This window comes from Pyxicephalus adspersus, chromosome 1 (genome assembly GCF_032062135.1).
Source record: "Pyxicephalus adspersus chromosome 1, UCB_Pads_2.0, whole genome shotgun sequence".
In the NCBI taxonomy this organism is placed as follows: domain Eukaryota; kingdom Metazoa; phylum Chordata; class Amphibia; order Anura; family Pyxicephalidae; genus Pyxicephalus; species Pyxicephalus adspersus.
In genome coordinates, this window is record NC_092858.1 from 92,548,582 (window position 1) to 92,575,163 (window position 26,582).

Consider the following 26,582-nt stretch of genomic DNA (forward strand, 5'->3'; position numbering starts at 1 on the left):
TTATTTTTCATTTTTCCCTAAAAAGGGGGGGGGCTGTCTTATTTGATGGCCCTGCCTTATCATCGGGGAAACACGGTAGCAGTGCCCTGCTTCCTCCATGCTGGGACATATTATATATATATATATATATAAAAACATTATATATTTTTTTTTATTATTGTACAACTTCTAACCCAATGGCCAGACTGAAAACAGCAACATCACTCAACATGGTCTCTCAAAGGCAGTCATTTCAAGAAAGTCAAGTGTTCTCAGATTTACCATCTATGGTCTTTTGCAAACGCACAAAGAAACAAGCAGCTTCAGGGATGGAATACATAGTTGTCAGCCAAGCAAATCAAGTTGACTTCTCCTCATAATAAAAAAAAATGGCACTATCTGGCTCAGACTTGGCATAGACCTGTGGAACTTTGAAACACCCATCTACAGTCTGAAGAAGTCAGTAGTCATGGAAGTCTTATTAAAAAGCTTTATCTTAATGTGAAAACAAGGCCAAGTGACTAACCTATGACTAACACAAAAGCCATAGTGTGATTGCAGAAAATGGCAGATAAATCACGGCAGAGGAATCTTTAAGGTGTGGGGGTTATTCTTCTGCACATGGATTTCATCGAATTGTTGGTCTCTTCAGTGATAAAAAGTACAGCTATATACCAACCCATCATCCACGGAAGATTTGTGGTTAGTTACCAGATACCTACTGGAGTCCCTAAATGATGTGAACCTTGGAAAGTAGATGGCGTTTTAAAGTCAAAAGGATGGATACACCAAAAACTGATTTGAATCTGATTTTTCTCCCTTTTATGAACTGGGCCTTATAAAATAAAAAAGTTCTCATCATCATTGCATAATTTTTTTTTAACGTGTCCTCACAGGATATTTTTCAGAACATTTTAAAACACTGTATACCTGGTGCCAGGTAGAGATTTGTTCTAGTTAATATGATATATGCACATTACTATTAATATGAGTTTCTCTATACCTTTTTTTAGATAATATACTATTTTTATTTCTTTGCTTAAATCGATAAAAAAAATGTAGATAATGTCCTTAAAAAGGAAAATACAAACACAGTACAGCATTATATTTTTTTAATGCATTGTTTATCTTCTATGTTCATGTATTTCAGATGTAAAGAATATGTGTTTTATGATAATATGGGAATCACATGTTTAGAAAAGTTCCTTAAAGAAACTCTGTTACTAATGTTAAATCTAAACACAAACACTAGAATTCACACAGATCTATTGCCAACAAAAGCCTGTCTTTCTGTCCTTCATACTTTTTATAAATAATCCCAGGCTTGGCATACATTATAATCAAGAATCTTCTTTAGTGAGCAAAATCTCTTCTCATTATTATTTTTATATAAAAAATAGTAACATTCAGATATACACAAGTTACAAGAGCACCCAAGAAGTCAGATATCTGCTACGATCAAAATTTTACAAATATCAAATTCAAAACACCGAATCTTACTGGATTTAACAAAGTAGGTACAGAAAATCACCAATTTTCAAAATATGCATATTTTTCTGCAATGCATTCTGTTGCTTTGAGAATTCCAGTGCAATAGAAAGCACATAACCAACTAAAAGCATTAAAGAACTGTCAAACTTAGTGATAAAACTGTGGACAGGCTGAATACAAGAGGATACCAAAACTTGCAAAGGCTTTCATAATTCCTTGGAACATAGTAAAATTAATAATTAAGTAGAAAGTGTTTCTCTGCCCAGTTCAGATTGTCCCTCAAAACCGGATAGATGAGAGAGGGGGAAACCGGTCACAGAGGCTACCAAAATGACTAAGGTAACGTTGAGGCAGTTACAGGAACTTATGGAAAAGAGCAGTCATCGTGTGTATGCAACATTAGAACAAGAGCCCGACAAATGTGGATTTTAAGAAAAATGCCAATCTACAAGAAAAGCTACATTTACTCTCATTTGAAGTTGGGCAAAATTCACCTTGAAGATTCTGAGGGCAGAAAATGAATGAAAGTGAATGAAAAAAGGCATCATGGTCAAATGATATGATACATCGCGTGGAAAGCCAGTAGAGCTCACCACAGCTATAGTAAAGCATGGAGGTGGTAGCATTCTCTTATGAAGGCGTTTCTCTGTAGCAGGAGCTGGGGCACTTCAGGTAGAAGTAAACCAAAAAAAGCATGTCCTGAAGGTCCTAACACGTCTTAGTTAAAAGCAGAGACAAACCAAAAAAATCTGTGCTATGACATAATATTGCAAGTAAACCAATGGTCATCCCCCCATCCTATTTGATGGAGATAACAAATTTAAGGCAAAGAGGCAGTTTGAGAAAGTACCGGCACATCACTGGAAGAGATCCTTTATCCAGCTCACAGATTTTTTTTTTTTTTTTTTTTTAACTTCTGCTGTTATAAGCTGCATCCACAGTTGGAAACATTTTGTGTTCATTTCAGGCCCCATAGCAACAAAAAATGTGAATATATTAAGGGGGTCTTCTATACCCACTGTAAATGCTTCAGTTTTACAACACCAGGGGCTCTATTTCCAAAACAGGAAAATAACATTCCATCAAACATTCCCTAGTGGGAATCTTCCAGATCCAGGAGTTTCAATTGCAGTAATACATACACATAAACCAATAAAGGCCATCACTCTCACATGAAAACAAGAAGTCTCCTTCACCACCACAAAGTAATTTGTTGAAACAGGAATGTTCAGACACTGTTACAAATAGTAATATATTGCATTTAATTGTGAAACAAATTATATTTTATGCCCTATTGTGCAATTGAAAGAAAACTGAAATAAACACATTTACCAGGTGAAAAATACCAACAGTTACAACTTTGTCCAGTGTTTTCACGAACCAGCATAAGGCAGTACTAACAAACCTGCAATAATTTTCCTTATTAATAGATGAGGAAAGTCCCGCAACACTAAGTGTTTATTTACAAGCAAAACTAGCCTAGACCTAAAAAGAGTAGAAATGGTGTTAACAAGAACCTTGCATTTTAAGCTACAACAAACTTTAAATACAAGTAAAAAAAAAAAAAAAACATTTTAAAACTGTATTATCTGAAAAATGTATTTATTAATGTCTAAAGTGCATAAAAAAAAAAAAAAGAAATTTCAAAGTAATTCAATGTTCTACTGAAACAGAATATGAAAATAAAAATGACATACTAAACCTACACTTAGTGCAGAAAACGCAGACCTTTCTAAAGCACTTAACATTTAAGAAAGGATTAAAAAAATGAACTCTTGCAGCAAAAAATAAAAGGAAAGCTTGATGTCATAGTAAAAAAATATATTTTAAAAAGTTGGAATGCTCCATCAAAACGGGTGAAAGTTTGTCATTTATTGAAACAGAACTCAAAAAATATAAGACGTAGTGTACAATATTTTACATAGCGCACTCTAAGTGCAAATTCATTCAAGTATGAAAATCTTTAAATCCCCCAATCCCAGACAATCATGCACATTTATTGTCAAAGGAAGCCCCGTTATACTGATGTCCTAGCACCAAGTACAGTTTTCTGCTGGGAAGATAAACCAAATATATTTTGAACACAGATAATTACATTCATGAAATGTTACATCTAATTGCACAAAATGTCTACATGGTACCCCTCATATTTATGAGCAAGCCTTCTGTGTTACTTGAATAAAGTCTCTCAAATTAATACTGGCAAAATTCTAAGAGCAGGCATATTTCATGAAATGCCTACACACAGTCGATCAGTTTTTTTACTAGAGAACAAGTCTATTAGAGGTGCTGTAAAGTCCGATCGCTCCAGAACAACAACAGGTTTTTGATAGAGCTGGTGCAGTTGTTTTAAAGCTAAGTCACCACAATCTGTCAAAGCTTTGTCTAACATTGTCCTTAAATTTTCTAACGTGGGTTCTGAGGATGTTGTTTTGCCCAAGGACAAACGTATTTCACGCTCGTTTCGATCTTTACAGGATCTTTTTCGATTCTGTAAAGCATTTTGGCGTTTCCTTTTTTGCGGAAAATCCCATTCATTGGAATCCGATTCATCATCTGAATCCCTACTTTCCTGCAGAAACTTTAAAAAGGAGGATTCAAATCCCATTGGTTTAAAGTTCGTTAGTCCAATGGCTGCTTGTACTTGTTCTTGTTGACTGCATTTTTTTGCCTCAGGAGAGTCAGATTCTGCAGGATCTCGTACATGAGCTACTTTATGTTTTTCCTCTTTGTCTTCAGTATGGAAACTTGAAATATTCTCTTTTCCACTAGATTTAGTTCTGTCCTCATTTTTGCGATTAGAAAACCTCACATCAGATTCTTTAGCATTAGAGATTTTATTAGGATGTGGTGTGCCATAAAAGTCTTTCTCCATAGAGCCATTTTTTCTGAGGTCACTATTCGTTTTATAAGAGTCACTTTTTTCATTTGAGGTGCTAATATTACTACTTCGCAAACTTAGTCTAGTTATTTTATGATCTTGAGTATCATCACTGCTTTTGGGACTTCTTTCTGGTGAACTTGCTTCCTCTGAGTCCTTAGGGAAGTTTTTTACACAGTAAACCAGTTCATCGGTATGATTGCTCACATATGGAGGATTTAGGTGATGTGTTAACTTGTAATGCCTAATAATACTACTCTCTAACTTTACAACTGATGAACATCCATGAACCATACACGGAAACTGTGTTGCATCCGCATCTTTTAAGCACATCTTTAATGCTTCTTCTCTGGTTTTAAATTCAAGCATCTCTTTTTTTCCAGCAATATTTTGAATTTTTATCACTTTCCTCTGAAGCAAACGTTTGTTGCGCTTGGCCTCAGTATAGTTTTCATCCACTTCCTCAGCTTTTTTCTTACGCTTTCTCCTACTTTCATAAAGGTTGTATTTTCGGTGACGGGTCATAATGTGTCGAGAATAGTTTGTATGATCTGTGAACACCGCAGTGCAGCCCTCTACATCGCAATAAAATTCAGACTCCTCACTTTCACTTTCGTCACTATATTTGTCTTCGTCATCTGTTTCAGATGGGAAGAAATTTTCATTATCAAAACTATCAACCTCCTTCCCTTCATTTTCACTCTGATCATGAAATTCTTTGTAATGTTTGGCCAATGCCCTACCACAAATGAAGCTTTTTCTGCATTCGTCATATTTGCAAGTAAATATCTTTCTACATTTGTTGGTTTCTTTTTTGTTCTGTTCTTGTTTTTCCAAGCATAAAGACTCCCTGGTATATTGATGTACAAGCTGGTAATGGCGAACTAAGCCTCGCTGACTTGTGAAAGAAGCATTGCACGTTTTATGAATGCAGTGAAATGGTTTGTGGTACTTATTTAAGGCATAACACGACTTATCTTTGTCTACAATGCGTCTGCTTCCTCTCCCCTCTGAAGAAACCAGATCATCCGGTCTTAGTGCACCAAAAGCATTACTGCTATCAGTCTCATCTGACAAGGAATCTATCTCTGAATTAAAACCCTCTTGAATTGGAGATGTTCCATCATTACTGTGGCTACTGGTCTCGTTTGTTAAAAGTTTTTCCCAGCAACCTGTACGTCTTTGACGCATATTACGTGGTTTTATCTTTTTGTCAAATTTCCTAACACTTGTCCTTGCTTTTTCTTTTGTTATATGGTGATCATTCTTATAATGAATGCGAAGTAGAGTTCGTCTTGTAAATCGTCTTTGGCAGATATGGCACTCAAAAGGTGAATATCTTCTTTGGAACATGTTCAGTTTAAGAGCCTTTTCTTTTGCATAGCCATGCTTTTTACAATAATGCAATAAAAGGGCAGCTTTTGTAACAAAAGCAGACTTGCAGCCCTTAAGCTCACAGCAAAATGGTTTCGAGGATAATTGAGAAAGATACTGGCTAATGCTCTTTTCTGGCTTCGGGGCGCTTCCATTTTGTGGTAATGTAGAGCTATTAGAGGAATCAGCTGCTGTGTCCTGAACACATGTATCTGCATTTTTTAAATTGAGCTGTTTCAAACTAGTAAGAAGTTCAAACATTACATCCTCTGAAGTGGTGGAGTTTGTAAAGTCTTCAGAAGTAGAAATATCCTCTTCTTCAGGTTTTATGTGAGTTACATCTGGCTTTGTAACACTACATAAACTTTCAGCTACAGGTGGCTTTTTAAGCAGTTCTCCAGCACATGAACTATGTAGGGACTCCTGCTTAAGTTTATTATCTGGATCATTTAATTTACATGTGCAAATGTTAAGTTTTTCAGTATCCGTTTGACCTTCACATTCATTTTTTAATGTGCCATCTGGACCAATTCCATGATGCAAGCAGTGTTCTATTTTAACTCTCTCTGACATTTTCTCATCCAGATCTCCAGATTCAGGCCCCATTTCCTTACAAGACATTATGTTTCTTTCAATAAGTGAAGGCATATAATTACATGAAGAATTATCTGGATCACCCATCTCATTTTTTAGGTTTTGGAATAAATCTGTCCCATTGCCAAAGCTGTTCACAGAATGTGCTAAATGTGTAGCAATATGGTCCTGCAGCTCAGACTTACAATAAAAAAATTTTTTGCATCGTGGAAATGTGCAGGTGTATGCAGCATCTCGAAAATGCTGAGCTTCATGATGGTACAGTAGTCCTAAGTCACTAAAAACCAAGTGGCACCCTTCCAATTCACACTTATATTGAAGGTCCAAGTGTGTGTGTTTGTGGTGAAGCAGTTCATTGACAGTTTTAAACCTTTCATTGCAGTCTATGGAAACACACATAAATGGATGAGAACCAATATGAATTCTCATGTGCTGTCTTAAGTGGAAATTTGTAATAAAATGGCGACGACAAAAAGCACATTTTTCCCTCATATTTTTCAGGTTTAAATAATGTTTTGCATTTTCATCATTGTTTTGGTGTTCTGCTTTCAAATGTATGCTTAAATATTTGAACTGCTTAAAGACTCTCGAGCAGTCTGTTCCAGGACATGGATAGACATCTCTGTCCTGTAGATTTTTGTCTCTTATTGTCCGGAATGAGATGTAGCCATTGGGGTCATTCTCAGGTTCAGGGATCTCAACAGTGGCCTGTTCCAGTATTTCATTTTTCTTTTTCTGTCGATGCCTCATTGGCATTTTCATATGATCCATCACATGAGGAACGAACACTTCTTTCTTTCTGAACTTTTTTACACACACAGGACATGTATAAATGCCATCTTCAAGATGCATTTTAGCATGATGGAGTATTCTTGCCTCAATTACTTCCCTGTTACAAATGACACAGTAAAATTTATACTGCAGCCACCGTTTGTATCTTTCAGAAGACCCAACAGGTTTTTTCACTTTAACATTTTCAATGTCATTGGAAGCATATTCTTGAGTTTCTTCTGTCTGATCAGTAGGATCATCATAGCCAGCCAACGCATCCAAAAGATCAGGTTCATTAAGTGATTGCTCACCAAAGCTCTCTTCGGCATCAGAAACATCTTTGCCAAGTAGTTTAAGGCAATGCCTTTTTATTGTTTTCCAATCCCAGAACTCAGGATCAAACAACCAATGACTTTTCAAGGCTAATAGTAGTTCACAGCGTAGAGAATTTGAAATAACACTGGATTCCTCAACATTCTTTTGATCAGGCTGAAGATAGAGCTCCTCCAATGTATTCAGGCCTTCGGATGTTGGCTCAAGCAAGAATTCTGTAAGCTGGCAGGCTCGCCTCACCTCCAAGTCTTGTGGTAAAAGACAAGCAATTGTTTTGCAAACTGAAGTCTTTGTGGCATCATTTTCATTTGATGTGATCTGAAGAGCCCGAATGCAAAGCATAATTGAAACTGGAACACCTTCATCGCCAGCCTAAAAATGAAAAACAAAAAACAAAACTTATGAATAACACCGAAAGCCTGCAATTACTTTCTGTCACATTCAAATTCTCTGTGATCGTTTACGCAATAAGTGAAATTATTGGTTACAACTAAATAATTTGTATTAGACTTCATACTTTTTTGTCTATAGTAAGTCAACGAGTAACTTATTTTCTTTTTGGTTCTTTTAGGTGAAATGTTTTTCTTGCAAGAAAATAGATAAACAATAACTCAAAGAGAAGATACCCAGTCAGCCTTTTTTTGGGATTATGTTCAGGTAAGCCCGAGTGAGTGCCAGCCTCATATGTGAAATAGATCAATTACAGGGAAGGAGGAGAGGAGGAGAGGGAAAAGAGAAGGAAAATTGTGTCTTTATTATTATAATAAACTGCAAGTCATACTTAAAACCTGAGCAATGTATGTGTGTTTACAATACATCTAAATGATTAAAAAATACCCAAATTTAGTCAGCTTAAGCACTCTTTTCAAATACACACGGTTTTGTAAACGTTTTACAGGTCAGTAAACAAGTCTCAATCCCGACGTGTTTCGCCTGGATTGGCTTCATCAGGGGATATCAGGGAAAATTAAACACAAAATTGTGTGTCTATGAATAATTTAGTGTGTTGAGGGTTATTCGTGACTCTTCAAAAATATTATCCCGATGCTAATGGGGTTGCTGCGGGTTTTAATTTTGTAGCCGAAATTCTTGCTGTAGGGGGGATAAGTTCATGTCCATTTCAGGGAAAGTGTTTGAACCCAAAGTGGGGCGTTGGGATCCGCAATAACAAAAGGGGTTACTTGGTATTCAAATGATGCTTTGTTGCTACAGTAATGATTAATTTTAGATTTTCTGGGGTAGGCAGTTTTAGATGCGTCCGATGTAGTAGTGATGTTGCCAAATTCTGTAATAGTGTAGTGAAGAGAATGCAAATCCGTATGTTCATTCAGGGGTGAAGCAAAGAAAGGAGAATTCGCAAGGTTGTACTGTACATTTACATTGGCGATATGTGGAGAAAATTAGCATGTCCGCGGCTAACCACCAGGACTTGTTAACTGACCTGTAAAACGTTTACAAAACCATGTGTATTTCAAAAGAGTGCTTAAGCTGATTAAATCTGGTTGTTTTTAAATAACTTTGGATGTATTGTAAACACACGTAACATTGACCAGGTTTTAAATTTGAATAATTGCAGTTTAATATAATATTAAAGACAAAATTTTTAACAGTGTTAACCAGTGCCTTAAAAAACCTATTTTCCCCCTCCTCCTCTTCTTGCAAGGAAAAAGCTTTAAAAGATTTATCGAAAGGAATCCGTGTGAAACATTATAGCAAGGTGTCCGACTTCAATTGTACACTTAGGCAGTACAGCTTGGTCAAAGACCTATGCCCAGACTACTGTTTTAGAAGTTAAGCAGTGAAGTCATTTATTTAGTGTTATGAAATTCGACTCCTGGTACCCTTTTTGAGGTACCTGGTTCTTTGTGTAAGCTACCTTAACAAAGCCATTGAGTGTAAACAACAGAAATTAATAAATGTTTTGGGTTAAACTCACAGCATCTTTTAAAGGATGAGGATTGGGAGTGATTGGTATTGCTACCTCTCCTTATTCCAGCCAACAGGTCTCCTTTGTTTATATTCTCTTCCAACCAGCCCTAGTTTTTCAAGACCCCAAATCATTTAAAATGATTGTTTCATTGTATTAATTTATCTCCCTTTTGAGCATAGCACACAGAACCCACAACCTGGTAATTTAATTACCTTGCACGGTTTATGCTGAACTTTAAAGCTTTTAAAGTGAAGGAGACTGCAGATATGTAAACCCCTAAATTCTCACTATTTATCTCCTTATAAATCCCTCCTCATGGGCCCAGTGGATCTGATCTTCTACCTTTCCATTAACCCTCCTTCATAACCCCCAATATAGTCTGGCTGGTTTCATATAAATAATTCCTCTTTAACTTTGACAGAGACAACCAAGCCCCATAACGGTTCTACTTTGGTTTAAACATGTTAAACATATCAAGTAAGTTATCTATTATTTATGGAATAAGGATATTTTATAATGTGACATATACTAGTTTTCTTGCATTGTTTTAAGAAAGAAAAAAAAATTCCTCAATGTTGCACACAAAGAAATTTCACTTAATAAATGACCATAAATTACCATACAGTTGTCAGGTATGTACAGAATTGTACATAACATCTAGGAGAAGAATCCACTGTATGTGAGAAAGTACATAATTTTTTTCCTAACCTAGGTTAACTATTTAATATAGTTCCACTATAATAACCTACTAATCCAACTTAATCAAAAACCTAAATTTCTAGCTTGTACCTAAAGAATGTAAACAAACATGAAGTACTGATCATTTACATCAATATTTTATGCACATAATAAGAAAAGTTTTTCATAATGAAGAAAAAAAGAGCCTTGAGGAGGGGGACACAGTGTTAATTATGTTTAACAGCAGAACAATAAACAGGATCATTTCCTAGGAGAAAGACTTAAAATATTAGCCATCTCCAGTCTGTTGAAAGTTGCCTAATTAAAGTGAAAATCGGTCTCCTGTTTCATGAAAAGCTGATCTTGTCTCCAGTTTTAATTTTGCTGCATGCTGCCTAAATCAGCACATAGTCCTCAATCACTAGAATTGAAGATTTAATAATTTGAATTACATTATTAGAATTAAATTAAGTACCAGGGTCCAAATACAAGTAAAATAGTTGCACAGACTTTGCTAATGGGCAGCAGCCTGATTTCTATCTAATTTTGTTATTCAAATTTGTTCAATGTGTGTTTCTGTAAGCTGTAAACATGGAGGGATAAATAATATAAAAATAAGATGACAATTTACAAAATAAATTGTAATACCAATGACTCCATATATAGGATTTAAAAATGAATGCAGAAAAATAACTTTCCACCTACTTCTGTATGGACAACTTTAATAAGGAAGAAGAGATGCTGACGTGTTTTGGCTATAACACCAAACTGCCTACACCTTTCCAGGAAAGTATTCAAACAAGGATCGATTCTTCGCTGAAGCTTACTCCAAAACAAAGTCAACTCCCTGTAAAAAAACAGAATTCATAAAAAATTAAAAAAGGGTGGAAAAAATAACATTTAACACAATTTTACAGCAATATATATATATATATATATATATATATATATATATATATATATATATATATATATACATACATACACACACACTTCACCAGCCTGCAGGTGAAGAGAGGATTAACTAAACAGGCTACAAAACCGCATCATTCTGAATACAGGGCCACATATTATTATATACTATACATTGTGTAAACTAATTGCCACCACATACTTTATTCAACATTAACCAGGCTGTTGCATAACAGTGTAAGCTTATAGTGCTAACATATATAATATCTGAAATCACAGAACCTAAACATTAAAAGTATGCCAGTTGCAAACACTTGAGTGTAGACTTAGCCATAAAGGTAAATTTAGAAGACAAGACTACGGTGAATAATCAGATAGTAAGCCTCAAAATTGTGTGATTGGATGAATAGTCAAAAAGCTTGTCTTAAACTTAAATTGCTCTAAAATTACTTCTTTCATTGGTGCATTTTTTTCAATATCCAATATATGCTGTGCAAGTGTAACCCCTAAAGATCAACAAATCAGGGCACATAATTTTCAGACAATTTAATGCTAAGGAAAGATATCGGAGACATAGTCAGACCTCAGAAACATTACAAGAACCTCATAACGATCACTAATATTGCAGCCTCTTTATGTATTATTACTTCCACATTTGTCCTATGCACAGGTCCTTTTAAATTGTTAGTGGCAAATCCAGTATTCCACTGAACAAGATCCACAAAAAAAAAAAAATTACAAAAACCTATCTATAGCAGATCTTCACAGCACTTTACAGCTTAATAAGAAAGAACACAGTAATTTTCATTTAGTTTATTCAATTTTAATATGTTTGGTGCCTATTACTTTTTATTAGTATTTTTTGATTCTTCACGGATTGACATAAAATCAATACTTACCAAGAGCAGGATGTTACTTCATTCTGCAGCTGGTGAGTAAGGTAGGTGGTACACAGAATAAAGGCAGTGTTAATTTGTCCTTCAGATTCAAGATTACAAATAGTATCCAATACATCTTGTCCAGCCATCTTAGAAATCTATAGGAGAGAGAGAAAAAAATAAATGCTATATAAAAACAAACATAATAAGCATATCTTAAGGGATTCATGTCAAGAAGGTTCAATTTGATTATCTAAGCACCTTTAGTTTATAAAACTAAATAACACCACTGGGAAGGCAAGTGTTTAATAAATCGTTGCTGTTAAATTTAAAGCAAACTATTCAATAAAATACCTTGAAAAACATACATTAATGTCTGGTAGAGATCTGATACGGTAATAGTATTGCAGGGTATAACAGTCCCACCATCCTTTCACCCTACTTTCCCCCTTGATGTATAATAATATTATTATAACACAGTATTTATGACAGATTGTTTTTGTTTGGGTTTAATTTTCCATGTCTTGTCTAAGATTTAGAGTTGGTAATCTTCTATAAACCCGACAAGGGTGCTCCCTGAATTGAGTGTCTTACTGTTTATTTGAAAAAGTCAAATATGTTGTCAATGATAATTGTTAAACTCAAAAAAACAAAAAAAAAACAAAAAAAGGGTTAAAATACAAGAAATAAAATTAGGCCCTTAAAAAGATCAAAACGTAAATGCTTGATTCTCCTGCTGTATGTGCCTTAAAACTAAATTCTTTTGAGAAAACAGCTCTAGGAGTATTAGATAATGAATATCTTATTTATACTGTGCGCAGTAATTTCTCCTACCAACCTTGCCATTACTTGCCACCTTACACGTGAGCCTGGCAAATACATGTAGATTGAAAGGAAGAACCCAAGTGCCCTATGGTAGACCAAGAAGACTGACATTTGCAGAAGTGTTGCTAAATGATTTTACTTGGACAGCACAGAATTCTGGTGGACCTTTTGGGGTATATTTTTATTTATTGATGGTTTTATCTTTATTTGGACAAAATCAGTAGAAGTGAGATTTTGTATATTTTTGCTGATGAATTGCAGTAATAAGTACCAAGAGGTAATGTAGATAATTAACCTAGTTTATTTAGGTCTAAATTGTTTTACTCTATTTTTTTGTTTACATGACATGGACAAAATAATAACAACAAAGCAGATTCAGTATTTGGTACCATCGTGTTAATTGAAATCTAACAGGTGTATTTTTCAGTATTAATGTGTACCTCTTTAAAAGCTTCCTCATCTGGCAACATTGTGCATAAGCATGTAATAAATGACTGGCGAAAAAAAAAGTCATTTGATGTCCCTTCTGAATTGAAGCAAATTTTTGACAGCAGCATTGCTTGCTGGACACAACTTGTCTTCATTAAATGTTTAATTCGTAAATGGAGAAAGTTGAGGCCTTCTTGTAAAATCCAGTTATTAACTGTAAAGGGAAAAAGAAAAAAAGAATAAGACCGCATCACTGAAAATAGTTCTGTAGAAACTAATAGAACTAGACATAAGACTAATAAAAACAGTTTCCCTTACTCAAACCAAAGAGAGAAAGTAATGAAGTGTTGCACAAATGCTCTATCATTTCATTTTGCTGCCACCACAGGGATTTCAAGGTATTCAAAAGCTAAAAATGCTAGCTAGGTCCATGAGAACACTTGCTAAAAGACACTGCAACCAGCAAGGAACACAGTTCCATAAATTCTCCTTAACTATCATGGCAAACTAAATGCATGACTTGAACAGATTAGTATGAAAGTATTTATTTAGCATTCCAAAAGCCTTTTTGCTCTTCTATAAATTTAAAAACTGTTCTTATAAATAAAGCCCACAGAAAACGTATGTTTGCATAACCCAGAGTAGAGTGAGTAGAAGGTATCCATCTTTTCCACTTCTAGCCCCAAAGTCCCTTTGAAGCAATTTAATTGTGAACTCTAGTTGCAATATAAGTTTGGAACACAGTGGTAAACCATAAAAAACAAACAAAAAAAATCCAATGGATTCAACCCTTCGTAAAATTGATAATCGATAAGTCCTTATCGTTCTTTGGTCTAGCCAAACATACAGTTTGGCTGCAGTCCCACTTTATTTAGGTTTAATATATTTTAGCTTTCCTGGTTCCTCCATTCTGCCCTTTAAATATACCAATGTTATTTTTAAATAAAACCTGTTTTTATGCTATATCTTGGAATCAGTTATTCAAATTAAAGTGCCTTATTAGATGGATATCTGTCTGGAAGGATGAATGATCACAGACAGCTGCAGCTTCTAACAAACACTGAGAAGCTCACAGTATGCAGTGAAATCACTATAGAGTCTATACAGTCACGCAAAACTGAATGCAAGGTTTGAGTAAAGCTTTAAAATAAAGATAAAATATGTAGTGTAAAATATGCAGCATAGATCCACTTTCACAGGTTTATTTGTTGCATGGTAATTCCCAATCAGTTTGCAAACTAAACAAAGTAGCATTTGCAGGCAATCCATGTATCTCATGAGAGGTGTAATTTTGAATAAAATGAAAAACAGAATATAGTTAAAAAATATGTATGAAAACATTAACTGACCCATAATGCAAGTGTGTTATGCTTACCTTCTTCTGGATCTACAGACTGTCGAGACAAGATTTTGTCAAGTACAGGATTTCTCCATGCTCCACCTCGATTAATGTTATCTACCAACAATTGCAATTGTTTGTTTCCAAATTCCAACAACACCTCATGGGAATCCTAGAATTAATATTGGTACAATGTTGTAATAAAGTGTTTTGTATCCAGTTGTTTACCATAAGAACAGTGTTCACTAATACGAAACACAGGTACATTTATATAAGATATGGTTTTTGTTTTTGTAGATTATTACATTGCTTTTCTGACACAGATTTAAACGGGACCTCTTTTCATTTAAGTTTAATAAAGCTGAACTCCAGGCAAGTTTAAAGGATCCACATAAGCACAGCTTTGTTTTAAATACAAGCAGCATAGATACCTTAGTTTAACTTGGATTAGCCTTCTAAAGTCTCTCTACAGCACAGCTTAGACAGAGAGGGAAATTCAGCAAAAGTCAACTGCGAGTTTGGCTGCAGTGCAAGGAACAAGCAGGCAGAGAAAAGATCATCAATCTGACGCTTCTCATGTCACTGTCCCAGCTGAGGAACAACAAATTTAAGTGTCACTGAACTGCATTTTTTCAATAAAAATTAAATCAGGGCTCATAGAAGGCCACTTCAGAATAATCCAGGGCTTTGTTCATTCCTGGGTGCTTTTAGCTGGGCATCCTCCTATTGAATGATGTATGACCTGCAGCAGAGCTTTCCGACACTAGGCAATCGATTTCACTCGAGAAAATCTTACTAGGCTCAAGATTTTTAATTTTCTCTGCACAGACTGAGTGTACCCTGTACTAGATATCACAAAGCATACCCGTAACTTAACAAAGCCTCCTCCATGGTTTACAGTAGGTATAATGGCCTAACTTTGAAAGCTTAAACTTTGTGTACAGACAAAAAAATTATGTGGCTTGCAAAAAAAGCTCAGTTCTGACATGACTGTCCAAAAGATAGTCTCTCATATTGTGGCTCAGCATAATGCATTTTATCACATTGCAGACTAGATTTTGTAAAAAAAGCTATACTTAATCTCTGTTCACACTTGTTTTGCTAACACCAAAACATATCATCCATGTATTCATAAAAAATTGCTTTGAATTTAATGAATTTGCATGAGTGCATCGCTGTAGATATTTTATCTATCCATTTGTAAATTTAAGTTCAGCTTTAAGAATAACATTTTAAATTTAACTCACATTTATTGACTTTTTCATCCGCTCTCCTAGATCACTTGAAAAATCACCCTCAGACATTGAAAGTATTACTTCAAAACAACTTCTAAAAAACAAAAAACAAAGAGAACATAAAAGGAGGATAATGCTCAGCTTAGGAAAATAACATTTGGATAATAAACATTTTCAGCTATTGGGGAAAACAATAAAGACGTTTAATACAATATACAAGCTCTTGACTCTAAAATAACCCATTAGCTTTTATTTTTTGTAACTATCTGTAAAGATGGCATTTTGACCACTAAAGTATGAGGAACTTTCTTTCCACTGACAATTATAGTAAACAGCAATTTCCCCCAGGTTTTAATAGGAATTTTTTTTTTATTGTAATTTTTTTAGGGTACCTTAGAAGTAAGAGGTTAAGAAAGGCTGGTGTACAAGAAGATCATACAATATTTACAATTTAAGACACAAACAACTTGCTGGAAACCATGGAAGAGAGAGACTTCTGACATCACTTAAGCAGTAGCACAAATTCTGAGCCCTCCCTTCTGATATGTATTCTTTTACCAACAGCTGCAAAAGGCATTTTTTAAACTTATTAGCAAAATCAAAATTGGCTAAACATACACCCCAATAGTACTTACAATACAAGTCGTTCAAGGAGTAACAAAACATCTTCGCACTCAGTGGTTAAGTAGGGTCTTGCATTTGCAAAGCTTCTCAGAGCAGTTTTATAAACATCTGCACAAAGCGCGAGGCCCTCTGATGCTGTATTATTGTCAGTATGCTGTAGTAATACCTAGGGGGAAAAAAAAAAAGAGTTGTAATGAGAATTATTTAACCTTAAAAAGTTCTACTGACCTATTGGTGCTCAATGTGGGACAGTTGTCAAAGATTTGTGGTTGAGTTGCAAAAAGAGTTTACCTTTAGTCTGTAAAGAGCTCTTTAACAAAGACACAAAGAGCAACATCACTGCTTATAAATTACTCATGTATTTAGGCTGTCACTTGTTGCAATACCTGTAACAATTATTGTGAATCACCCACTAAAAGATTTCTCCTATAAACAAGAAAAGTGGACATGGAAAGATTTAAAGCTGTAGGGAATTGAACTAATTATATTGGCAGCATGCTGTCAGATTCTATTCGATTTGTCTAAAATGGGCTTTATTTCCGGGTAAAGGTTAAATACATTTTGCATATTATTCTAATTACTGTGAGGTGAATCAAAAACTGAAAGCAAAAACTGAAAGATGTTTGGCCTTAACATTTGATATGCCTGAGGTCTGTAATGCTTTGAGATGATTGGAGTGCGTTGTCAGCACTGAGTACCTGGATGTCAAGTTGTTCTTCAGTGTCACATTCTAGGTCCCTGGAAATGCACTTCGTGTGTAGATTTTGGGACTGTAGCCTGACACAAATGAAAAACCAGCAGCAAGGCATTGCCAACCTACTAAACCAATCCTTTCAAGAAGTGAAATACCTTCAGAGCATTCTGAGCACAGGGTAGCAGACACTGAAGGATTGGAGATGTAGGTACCTTGAGCTCATTGCTGTGTTTTGACAGCATTAGATTAAAGCAACCCCGTGAGTCACAAAAATAGATTCCAGCTCAAAACAAAGGTTTTGTTTCTGGGCAGCACAGACGGTCTGGGACAATTATTTCTGACTCTCTAAGAAATTAGACCAAAATAAGATCAAATTATGAATTGTTAAAACTACTACAACAGGACTGAAGAATCATATTGGTGGGATCTGTCATCATAAGAGTTCAGCAATGTTTTGGTGCTTTTATCCTACCCTTTTTAATGATTTTATTCATTTTTTTGTTTCTAAACCAGTCACCTATACACATAAAATACAGTGTAGTTTTTCTTATTTTGGGTGGATTATTTTTTTTTTCTATTAATATGAAACTAAACCCACCAGAGAATAAAATAACTTTTGTAGCCCTCAAGAGCTTCTTCCCCGAATGGACAAGTATGCTCAACATATTTGCACATTATGACTTTAAAGATACCCAGTTCACATCTACTAAAAAGTCAACCATCCACTCTACAAAGGTATACAGCCTCCTGGTACTATAATGGCTAGGAGTTTCTTTACATGCTGGTGCTGCTGCCATCATTGGCGATACAGCCCTGAAACAGTTAACTAAAGCAATCTGATGCAAACTATTATTGATGCATCATTTACTTAAGAAGTCTTATCAGTCAAGTAGTTGAACAGCGGAATGGCAACCTCACAATGAATGTCTGCTTAGCTTATCCTTGACTTTAGAACTAGAGAAATGTTATCACCAGAACAAACAGTCAAACAACATACTAAAAACAACAGCAGCACAGTGTTATTTGGATCATATTTGCTGGACTTTCCAAGACATAATATACAAAGCGTTCCTGGCAAGAATCAATCTTAATGGTAACAATGCTGTATATGGTAACATTATGCTCCATATTCTGGAATTCACCAATTCTAAGCAGGTCAGTTACAATTAAAAAAAAAAAAAAAAGTCCTCTCATATTCAATAACAAACATTTAAAAATACTGCCAGTCTGTCTGATAAAAATCTATCTGTATATACTGATCCTTCAATGGCATGACAAAAACCTGTACAAATGGTGCAATAAGGTCTATGTGCCATAAAGCCTACACCTATTTTGTTAGAGATAAAACCCATTATTCAGTCTTGGGAGTCATGATAATATTTGCTATCCTCACCTCTTGCTCTCATGCCAACTCTAAAATGTACAATTTCCAAATATTTTGTCTCCGCAAATATGCTTACTAGAACAGATAGAAGGAGTGTAAATTTTTGTCAGTGAAAATAACCATGGGGGCCTCTCAGTGTGAGCAGAGGAGAGTGATAAAATGCCTCTTCTGTCTGCAGAAGGCTACAGACATCGTTCTCCTAGGTTGCACCACAAGGACTCACAGAATTTGGAAATTGTACATTTTAGAGTTGGCATGACATGAGCATCGAACTATTCAGGCACCTGACTGACAAGTATGAATTTCAGATATGAAAGAGCCCAGTATTTTTATCCGAGCTGTTGTAATTACATTTTTTAAAACTTTTTCTATTGCTGCTGTTGTTACATGATGAGAAATGCCAGAATTCTAAAGAAATCTAAAGCTGAACCCTTTATGTTTAGAGAAAGTAGGAAATGGTTAAAATCCAGCCCTGGAAAAGAGAAGTAACCACAACAGGTGTCAAATTAAAAGATTTCACAATATTTTCTGCACCAGTGAAAACTAAATTTCAACTCTCTTATCAGTATTTTTCCCATTGACAATTGTCAACATCAAAAATTGAGAGGGAAAATCTCAAACCAGGACAAAGAAAGCAAAACAACCTGATAGTTTAAATAAGTGTAAATAAACTCTGAATTTTTACTTTTTTATAAAAGGGTGGACAAGGTTGAAAAAAAAAAAAGGGTGCAGTAGCGCCCCTTTAATTGATCAGAATTATTGGGAACGCAGAACATCCAGGAATACCTATGTCACATCCCGGGAGGCTCTTGGCCTTCTGCGCATGCCCGAGCATCTATCAGGAGCCCATTCATCAATAGAAAAAGAAAATACCGATCTCACACATGCGCAGCGAGATTGGCAATTTTTTCTCCGAAACTAGACACAGGAAAAAAAATCATGGAAGAAGAGAGAAGAAGATGTCAGTGCCTGGGGCTCCCTCCGAGACGGGATAAGAGGGGCACAATGGAAGAAATCTCCCAACAGATAAACTGCTCTGCAGGATTGAAGGCAAATGTGATTTTTTTTTGGTTTGGGTTTATTCCTGCTTTAAGCCTTCTATACTGCAACAGAGCCTAACTGAGAAAAAAAATTAGGCCCCAAGTTGTAGGAAAAATACATACATGCAGTTGCTCTTTAGTACAAGCATCCTTTGAGTGTTAGGCCCCTTTGAGACTTGCAGTTGAAAACTGTGCTTTTAGCCACCCCCAGATGCCCTCAATACTGTGCTGTGGTTGTACCCTGCAGTTGTTGCGTAACCCTAAACCAACAATCGCTGTGATATGCAGTTGAGTCTGGTTGAGGTTTTCTGCGGTCCAGTGTTTTCAGAAAGTTTATGACTATGGTTGAACATGGATGCATTCAAGTCAACAGAAGAAAATGGCTATTTAAAGCAGAACTAAAGTTTGAATTAGGCAGGGGATTACTCCAGAAAGGGACATGACATGTCCCTTCGCCAATAAAAATTATTTATTGCCTGATTGTTCCATGCAACTGTCATTAAATTTTTTAATGAAATGAAATAAGCAGACCTGCAGTTCATTTATTTATGGAATGCACAAGTTATGTCAGGATTGCTGGATATCCCTACCCTGTTTCCCCGATTATAAGACACTGTCTTATATTTTTTGAAATGCAAAAATATGCCCTAGGTCTTATTTTCAGGGGATGTCTTATTTTTCCATGAAGAAGACTACAGTACACATTTATTGTTGAAAGTCACTCATGATCACTCATGTTCCATTGATTGTCCCCTTCTGATCACTCTATGCCATTGATTGCCCCCTTCTGTTCACTTACTGGTAATTAAGTGTAGGGATCTCCGTTAGGGCAGGGATCAGCAGCTTGCTTCCTGGTGGAGAATGCCGGCTTGTTACTTTCAGTTTCACTCTGCAATGCAGCCAGGAGCAGACATGTGCTGCAGCCAGCATCAAGGAGACACACATAGGATCAAATATCGGGGGATGTCTTATTTTAATTATTTTTTCAAAAATCGGGGGTGGCTTATTTAATGGGGATGTCTTAAAATCAGGGAAACGTGGTAGCAAAAGACGCAGAGCTACCAAATTTGACAGCTGAACGACACATCACCTGTCTTTTGCTGCAATAAAAACCTGCTGGATCTCCATTTGTTCAAAGTTTGACTTTAGTTTCACTTTAAAAGTAAAAATAGGTACCTTGCTTTATTTATATGAGTTTATACAGAAAATACACAATAAAATGATAAAAAGGAATATAAAAATGCTTCCAAATATATGGCCCCGCCATAATTTTGTTTTCTATATTGTACCAGAAGCCCTTTTAGATGCTCCTAAAAGACATCATACATGAACCAAATCTAACCTCTAGAAACGGATGGTGTACACCAAACTGCCAGCACAGAAAAACACCTGGCTTGCTCTGTTAGCAATTACAATAAAATTTCCCACTAGAAATCAGCTCGGTGACTTTGGGGCTGTAAAGCCCTTTCTCAGTACTGAGACTTTGATAATAGAACTAGACACCATGATCATATTTACAACTAAAGTTTTATCTCCTGGACATGAACCTGTAACAGCCAAATGCTGATCAATTATTTCACAAAAGTGCACCCACTGTACCTTTCCAAAAAAGGAAAGTCAATACCAATTCCATCAATGCATGTGAACAATACAACCTATCATCATTTGCACAAAAAGTTACAATGGTTTACAAAAAAATACCAATCTTTTCAATGAACCTAAAGAAAAAAAAATGTGAGTGGGAAAGCAGATTTGTGATTGCAAAAGGGACAGGCTGAGCTTCTTCTGCATTAAAACTTATCTACCTGTAGATGTACAAATAATGTACATCAGGCTGAGCATGCCAAACTCAGTATACCATCCCTGTGTATGAGTATGGATGAACTCCTGTGTAGTAATTACTTCATTCCAGCCTAACCAAGATGGCCAAAGATCCAATACTTGACAGAGGACCGGGTGAAGATGTTGCAGCTGCTTTTAACTTTAGTTCTGTTTGAAGGTTGTACTTCCAGAAATAAAGATCATTATTTTGTTGTGAACTTACATTTTTTGACATTTGCAGTATGTCAATGGTTCTGACCATAAAACACATGCACCTCAACAGGAAATTTTATAATCAAGTTTGAGACACAAGTCAGAAGTCAAACAGGTAACATGACCACAACAATGGATTTAGTTTTCTGGCATCCAAAACTAAGAAATTCTAAATACTACATCTATCCTAAAACAAAAGAGACACGTCAGCTAGAAGCGATGAACTATGACCAACTGCAATCTTGCAGCTCCCAATACAAACAATATGGGGATGTGATATCCTGGGGTTTTATTTGTGTTTAATAAAACTAATTAAATGCAGTAAACATACCAACAGAAACATGCTAACAGAAAGTCACAAAAAGTCTTCAACCTCAAATATTTCTCACAAAAAAATGACATTCTTAACAGTTCACAATAATTCCAAGAGTGTTCCTTCTGAATGGATTATATCCAAAAATGTCCAAATCTGTACATTTTAGATAGACATGAAATAGTTTAATATACTCATATACTGATTCGAAGTACAGCAAAATGTATAGTAAAAGTATCACAATATGTAACCACTGAAGAAATATTTGTGGAGCTCTTCATGTAATAACACAGGTTTCCAACCATTCATCACACTCACCAAACATATATTTCCTGTACTCATATGGTCTCAAATGGGATGAGTTTGCAGCCAGCTATACCTGAAAAGCTATATTTATAAAAACATTTTTAACAAAGTCAAACTTTTTCAGGGACAGTCACAATGCCCAATCTACCTATATTTTTTGTAATGATGAGCCTCTATGACTTAAAGAATGAAGTAAAATAAATGAGGGCAGCAATAATGGGGAGTAAAGACAGAGACAATGCTGAATGTCCTCAAGCAAGGTGTAGGTAGCTGCTTGCCTTCAGTACAAGACGTAGGTTCTGGCTGCAATGAAATCCAACTAATACAAATTTTTAATAAAGGAAAGGAGCCTGTACAACTATTCAAGACTGAAGACTGGATTTCAGATGTAAGAAAAGTTACACTAACATATCTTCTCATTGAAATGTTTAAAGCCAAATATCGGGCAGCTCTATTTGGAATGAATAAATAAATATATATATATATATATATATATATACACACACAAGTTCTTCAAGCAGTGTAATTATCTGAATTTGATTTGCAAACAGAGACTTGTAGACCGTGCGCAGAAAAGCTCAAACTAATAGAGGAAGGAGCAACACAAGCAGCCAATCAAAAAGCCTGAACGTGTTACTTTACTGCAGCAGAGAAATCAGGTCTCTGGTCTTGTCAGCCAGGGCTGTGATGAGTGGCAGAGCTGTAAATATCTCACAACTAGGTGGACAGAAATGCAAATCCTTTATTAGTTCAAAAAGCATTCACATGTATTTCATCTTTGTGTTTTAGCCATTGGCCTGGAGTCACACTTTAAATCACAACTAAAGGCTGAAAGATAAATACATATATGTGAGCCAAAATTATTTGCATCTCTGTTACCCGTGCATATTAATACCGGTGACACCAACATTACATGTTTTAAAGTTGCAACTTTCAGTGTCATTTCTCCACTCCCAGGACCTCTATAGACAATGATAGGTATCATCGCCCCTGTCCAGAAAGCCAGTAAACCCAGCGTTCTCCCCAGTCCCTATTTAGCCGGGCACACCACCAGGCAATGTTCGTGTGGTTACTGAAAAGTTGGGTCATAATACAGGGGGTGCCACCCACCTACAATTTTCTTGCTTACTCTGGCTTAAAAACATTTCTGGGTTGAACACTGAAACCCATCAAAGTTTGAAGATCGCCAGACTGTTAAGAGCGACTTATAAATTGGAAGGAAATATAATTATCTTACAGTAAACCTTTCACTACTATGGATGATTTTCATTACACTGGTTGTGCCACTTGTCACTATGCAAGTGAAAGACCAACATAAAAGGATAAAGTCACTGAGAAGGGGACTGTAGGAAGGTTCTATTTGTGTATTTAAAAGTGAGTAAGCCAAATGGTTGAGGAAGAAGCTTTAGAATTGAGGAAACAAACCAGCTTCCCCCTGAAGATGCCGGGGACATCAGCGCTTGTGCAGCCGATATGATTGAGACACTTCCCCCTCATCCTCTACTGTACAGTTATACATGACAGTTCTGTAATTGACTTTCCACACCATCTGAAAGATGTACTGAAAGCAAACAGCTACATACACCCAGGAACCACTCAACCGAGGGGGATTTACCAGCTGAAAGGTTTGTATTTCTGTCCAGATATTTCAAAGCTTTACACAGCAATGCCTAAAAAATGACAGCACTTTCCCTTTTACAAATCCCTATTCAACGTTTCATTGAACTAAGCCTTCCTGTGTTAAGCTACTATAGTATATTATCAGTGTGCTCCCCAGCCCATTTTAGCTGGGTGCATCACCCGGCACTTTTCAGCAATAACCTGGTTGTTTTTGGTTGATTACCGAGTTGGGTCACAATTCATGGGCTTCCACCCGCCTACAGTTTCTTCCCATCTGGCTTCAAAAAATGTCTGGGTTAAGCACTATTATATATATATATATATATATATATATATATATATTATATACACATACATACACACCTCACTCTATAGTACTATTCAATAAGAACGGGCTGGCAGCACACCTCAGCGAATAGGAAAACTTTATGTGCACTTTATTATAATGCACAGACTGATAATGTACACAGGTCCTGTGGATGGGTGGGTTCTCAGCAACCCCAGACTGATGACTGGGAAGCGTCCTGGAAATAATTTCAGCGGTGAAACAGTTGCTCCAAGTTCTAAATTATTTACAGCAGTGGTGTCAAACTCTGGCCCACAACATCCTTTTTTGCCCCCAAGGAATCCTAAATATAAATTGCAGCTGGCCCACCGCTGCATTGAAATAGTGCCGCTAATACAATTCCCGGCATCACTGGCGTCTATAGATCAGCGGCCCCTCTGCCTATGCGTAGTAGCGGTGCTATTTCAGTTTCAAGTTTGGCTCGCAACTTTATCTAAGTTTTTGATTTTGGCCCACTGTGTATTTGAGTTTGACACCCCTGATTTAGAGTATCTGTCAAAAAACAAAAACGGCTAATTTGATCAGATAAGACCGGGATTATATAGCATTAGATCATATTTGTGCTAGGTTGGAAAAGTCTAGTCAGAGCAGAGGACCTTATCAATTATCTTTGAGTGCAGACCAGATGGATGAGGTCTGCCCATTACACAATGCCAAGATATGATAAGATTAGCAAAGTGATGCTGAAGTTGTGAAAACAAAGCGGGGGTCCCCCAGCTCTGCACTTACAATGGAGGTTTGTCACTATAAGGATCATTATTAATATTATTATTACAAAGGATTTATATAGCACCAACATATTACGCAGTGCTGTAGATTAAACCGGGGTTGCAAATGACAGACTAATACAGAGATCATGGGGATTTATATGTAATTATTTAGGAATGAAACTTGAAAACACATTCACATGCCACACTTCCCAGCATATCAAGGCAGATGACTTGTGCAGGCATTTACCTCTAACAAGTCATGTGATCACAGAGCTGGACACATGTGTGTTGTATGTAAATAAAGTTGTGATTTCATGTTTCTCCAGCTATCAGGCCAGCCCTCATGTAGCCATGTTTATGATCCGCACAGCCTGCCTTCACATGAAAAGCCTCCATTGAAGGACTGTGACCCCCTGCTGGGGTAAGTGAGAGCTCTGGCATGGAGGAGCGGGGTGGCCCCATTTCCTTGTTTACTGCAGATTCCCCATTGCCTGGGCGCTGTGCACTGTGGGAGCCGCTCTCCGCCATTCCGCTGCACACACCCCCTTCATACCGCCGCACACAGCTCCAGCCATTCGCTTCCCGTGAACATTACGGACCGGGTGTGAATGAATTGAGGAGAAGGACTGGGCGGCCACGAACCTCCCACCTATCCCGCCCCCATCACTCACTGTCAGCACCAAAATAAAACGCCACAAGCCTGGCACAATAACAATGTATGCGCTCAGACCCCCAGTGTTGTATATGCACGGAAAGGGAGTCCTCCCTCCCCCCGGTATTCCCCATTTACCTCACAGAAACGTCTGCAGTAAGCGGAGGAGGTAAACACGGACACCTCATCCTCCCTCAGTCCGTCCTCCAGCGACCGGAGAGTATCCTCCAGGCGGCAGGCCTGTGAGTCCGACGGAGCCGGAGACAGCATGCCCCCGTTGGCCAGCCCCGCTCGGGACTCTCCCTTCCCGTCCGCCATCTTCTCTCGCCTTTGCCGCGCGTAGGCAACACTCTCGCACACTCACTCTGTGTCACGTGATTCGGCGTCGGTAGGGCGACGTCATCACCAGGGAGACCGGCGTAAAGTCCTCCTCTTCCCCCGACGTATCATGGGCTGCCCACCCACGGCAGCCATTTTGTTTGTTGACATACATTCTAGTGAGCATGTGACTGCTGTAGGTCAGTGAGGTAAACTATATAACCTTGTGTAGGATCCATCCAGAGGAACTATAGAAGAAAGATAGCAAGTCAGTGACTGGAGTATGTGTTGGACGTCTACAGCTGCCAGCTTGGATGTTATTATGTACACTCAACAAATATTAAAAATAAAACTTGTGAAAGTGTGTGTTGTACTCACTCATTGAACCAATAAACTGTTTACATCCAAAACTTAAAAAAACAGTTGGGTAGATAGAAGAAGTGGAACAATCATTAAAAAAAAAAAACACACTTAACATTGAAACCTTTGTGATCCTCCAAAACTAAAAAGCCCCTCTTCTTTCTTTGTGCCGGTGGAGACTGGACACCAGGCTCAGCCATCTTTTCCCTGGTTCTTCCTACGTCATCCAATTTTGCACTGCACATGCGTGAGATCGGAATTTATTTTCAGTGTAAAGCCCCTCAGGCATGCGCAGAAGGAGCACCCTGTAGCCCCCTGGATAAGTGACAAGGGTATTACAGGAGGATGCAGGCTTCCCATTCAGTCTTCTATTTTTGTATATAAAAGTGTTATCTAGCCTTTATTATAAGGTGGTGAAAGGTCTGTCTTAAAACCCCTTTCAGTTTCTGTGTAACACCAGGGAAATTTCTACTAAGCTCTTGTCCTAGGGGTGCAATAGGAAGTTAGAAGAAATATACCAAAGGTAACAAAA

General features: G+C 36.8%; 1 protein-coding gene across 2 annotated transcripts; it reads right to left on the reverse strand.

Annotated features, from left to right (window-relative positions):
- Nucleotides 1-3,322: 3,322 nt before the first annotated feature.
- RLF (RLF zinc finger) lies at nt 3,323-25,750 on the reverse strand. Of its 2 annotated transcripts, XM_072419054.1 has the most exons (8): nt 25,511-25,750; nt 16,285-16,439; nt 15,662-15,743; nt 14,451-14,586; nt 13,087-13,289; nt 11,843-11,979; nt 10,737-10,878; nt 3,323-7,795 (listed from the first exon to the last, which is right to left on the reverse strand). In XM_072419054.1, exons 1-8 carry the CDS (start codon nt 25,688-25,690, stop codon nt 3,698-3,700), a joined length of 5,133 nt encoding a protein of 1,710 aa, XP_072275155.1. In that variant the 5' UTR covers nt 25,691-25,750; the 3' UTR covers nt 3,323-3,697. The 2 variants fall into 2 exon arrangements, with proteins under 2 accessions (XP_072275155.1, XP_072275163.1); XM_072419062.1 differs by lacking the exons at nt 15,662-15,743; nt 16,285-16,439; nt 25,511-25,750 and adding an exon at nt 14,846-14,972.
- Between the last annotated feature and the right edge of the window lie 832 nt (nt 25,751-26,582).

Excerpts from the sequence above, each read along its gene's own strand:
- RLF (XM_072419054.1), bottom strand. The coding sequence starts at position 25,690 with ATGGCGGACGGGAAGGGAGAGTCCCGAGCGGGGCTGGCCAACGGGGGC. Across the intron at positions 15,744-16,284 it reads CTCCTTGAACGACTTGTATT|AAGTTGTTTTGAAGTAATAC; the intron begins GTAAGTACTATT and ends TTTGTTTTTTAG. Across the intron at positions 7,796-10,736 it reads TTAAAGTTGTCCATACAGAA|GCTGGCGATGAAGGTGTTCC; the intron begins GTAGGTGGAAAG and ends TTTCATTTTTAG.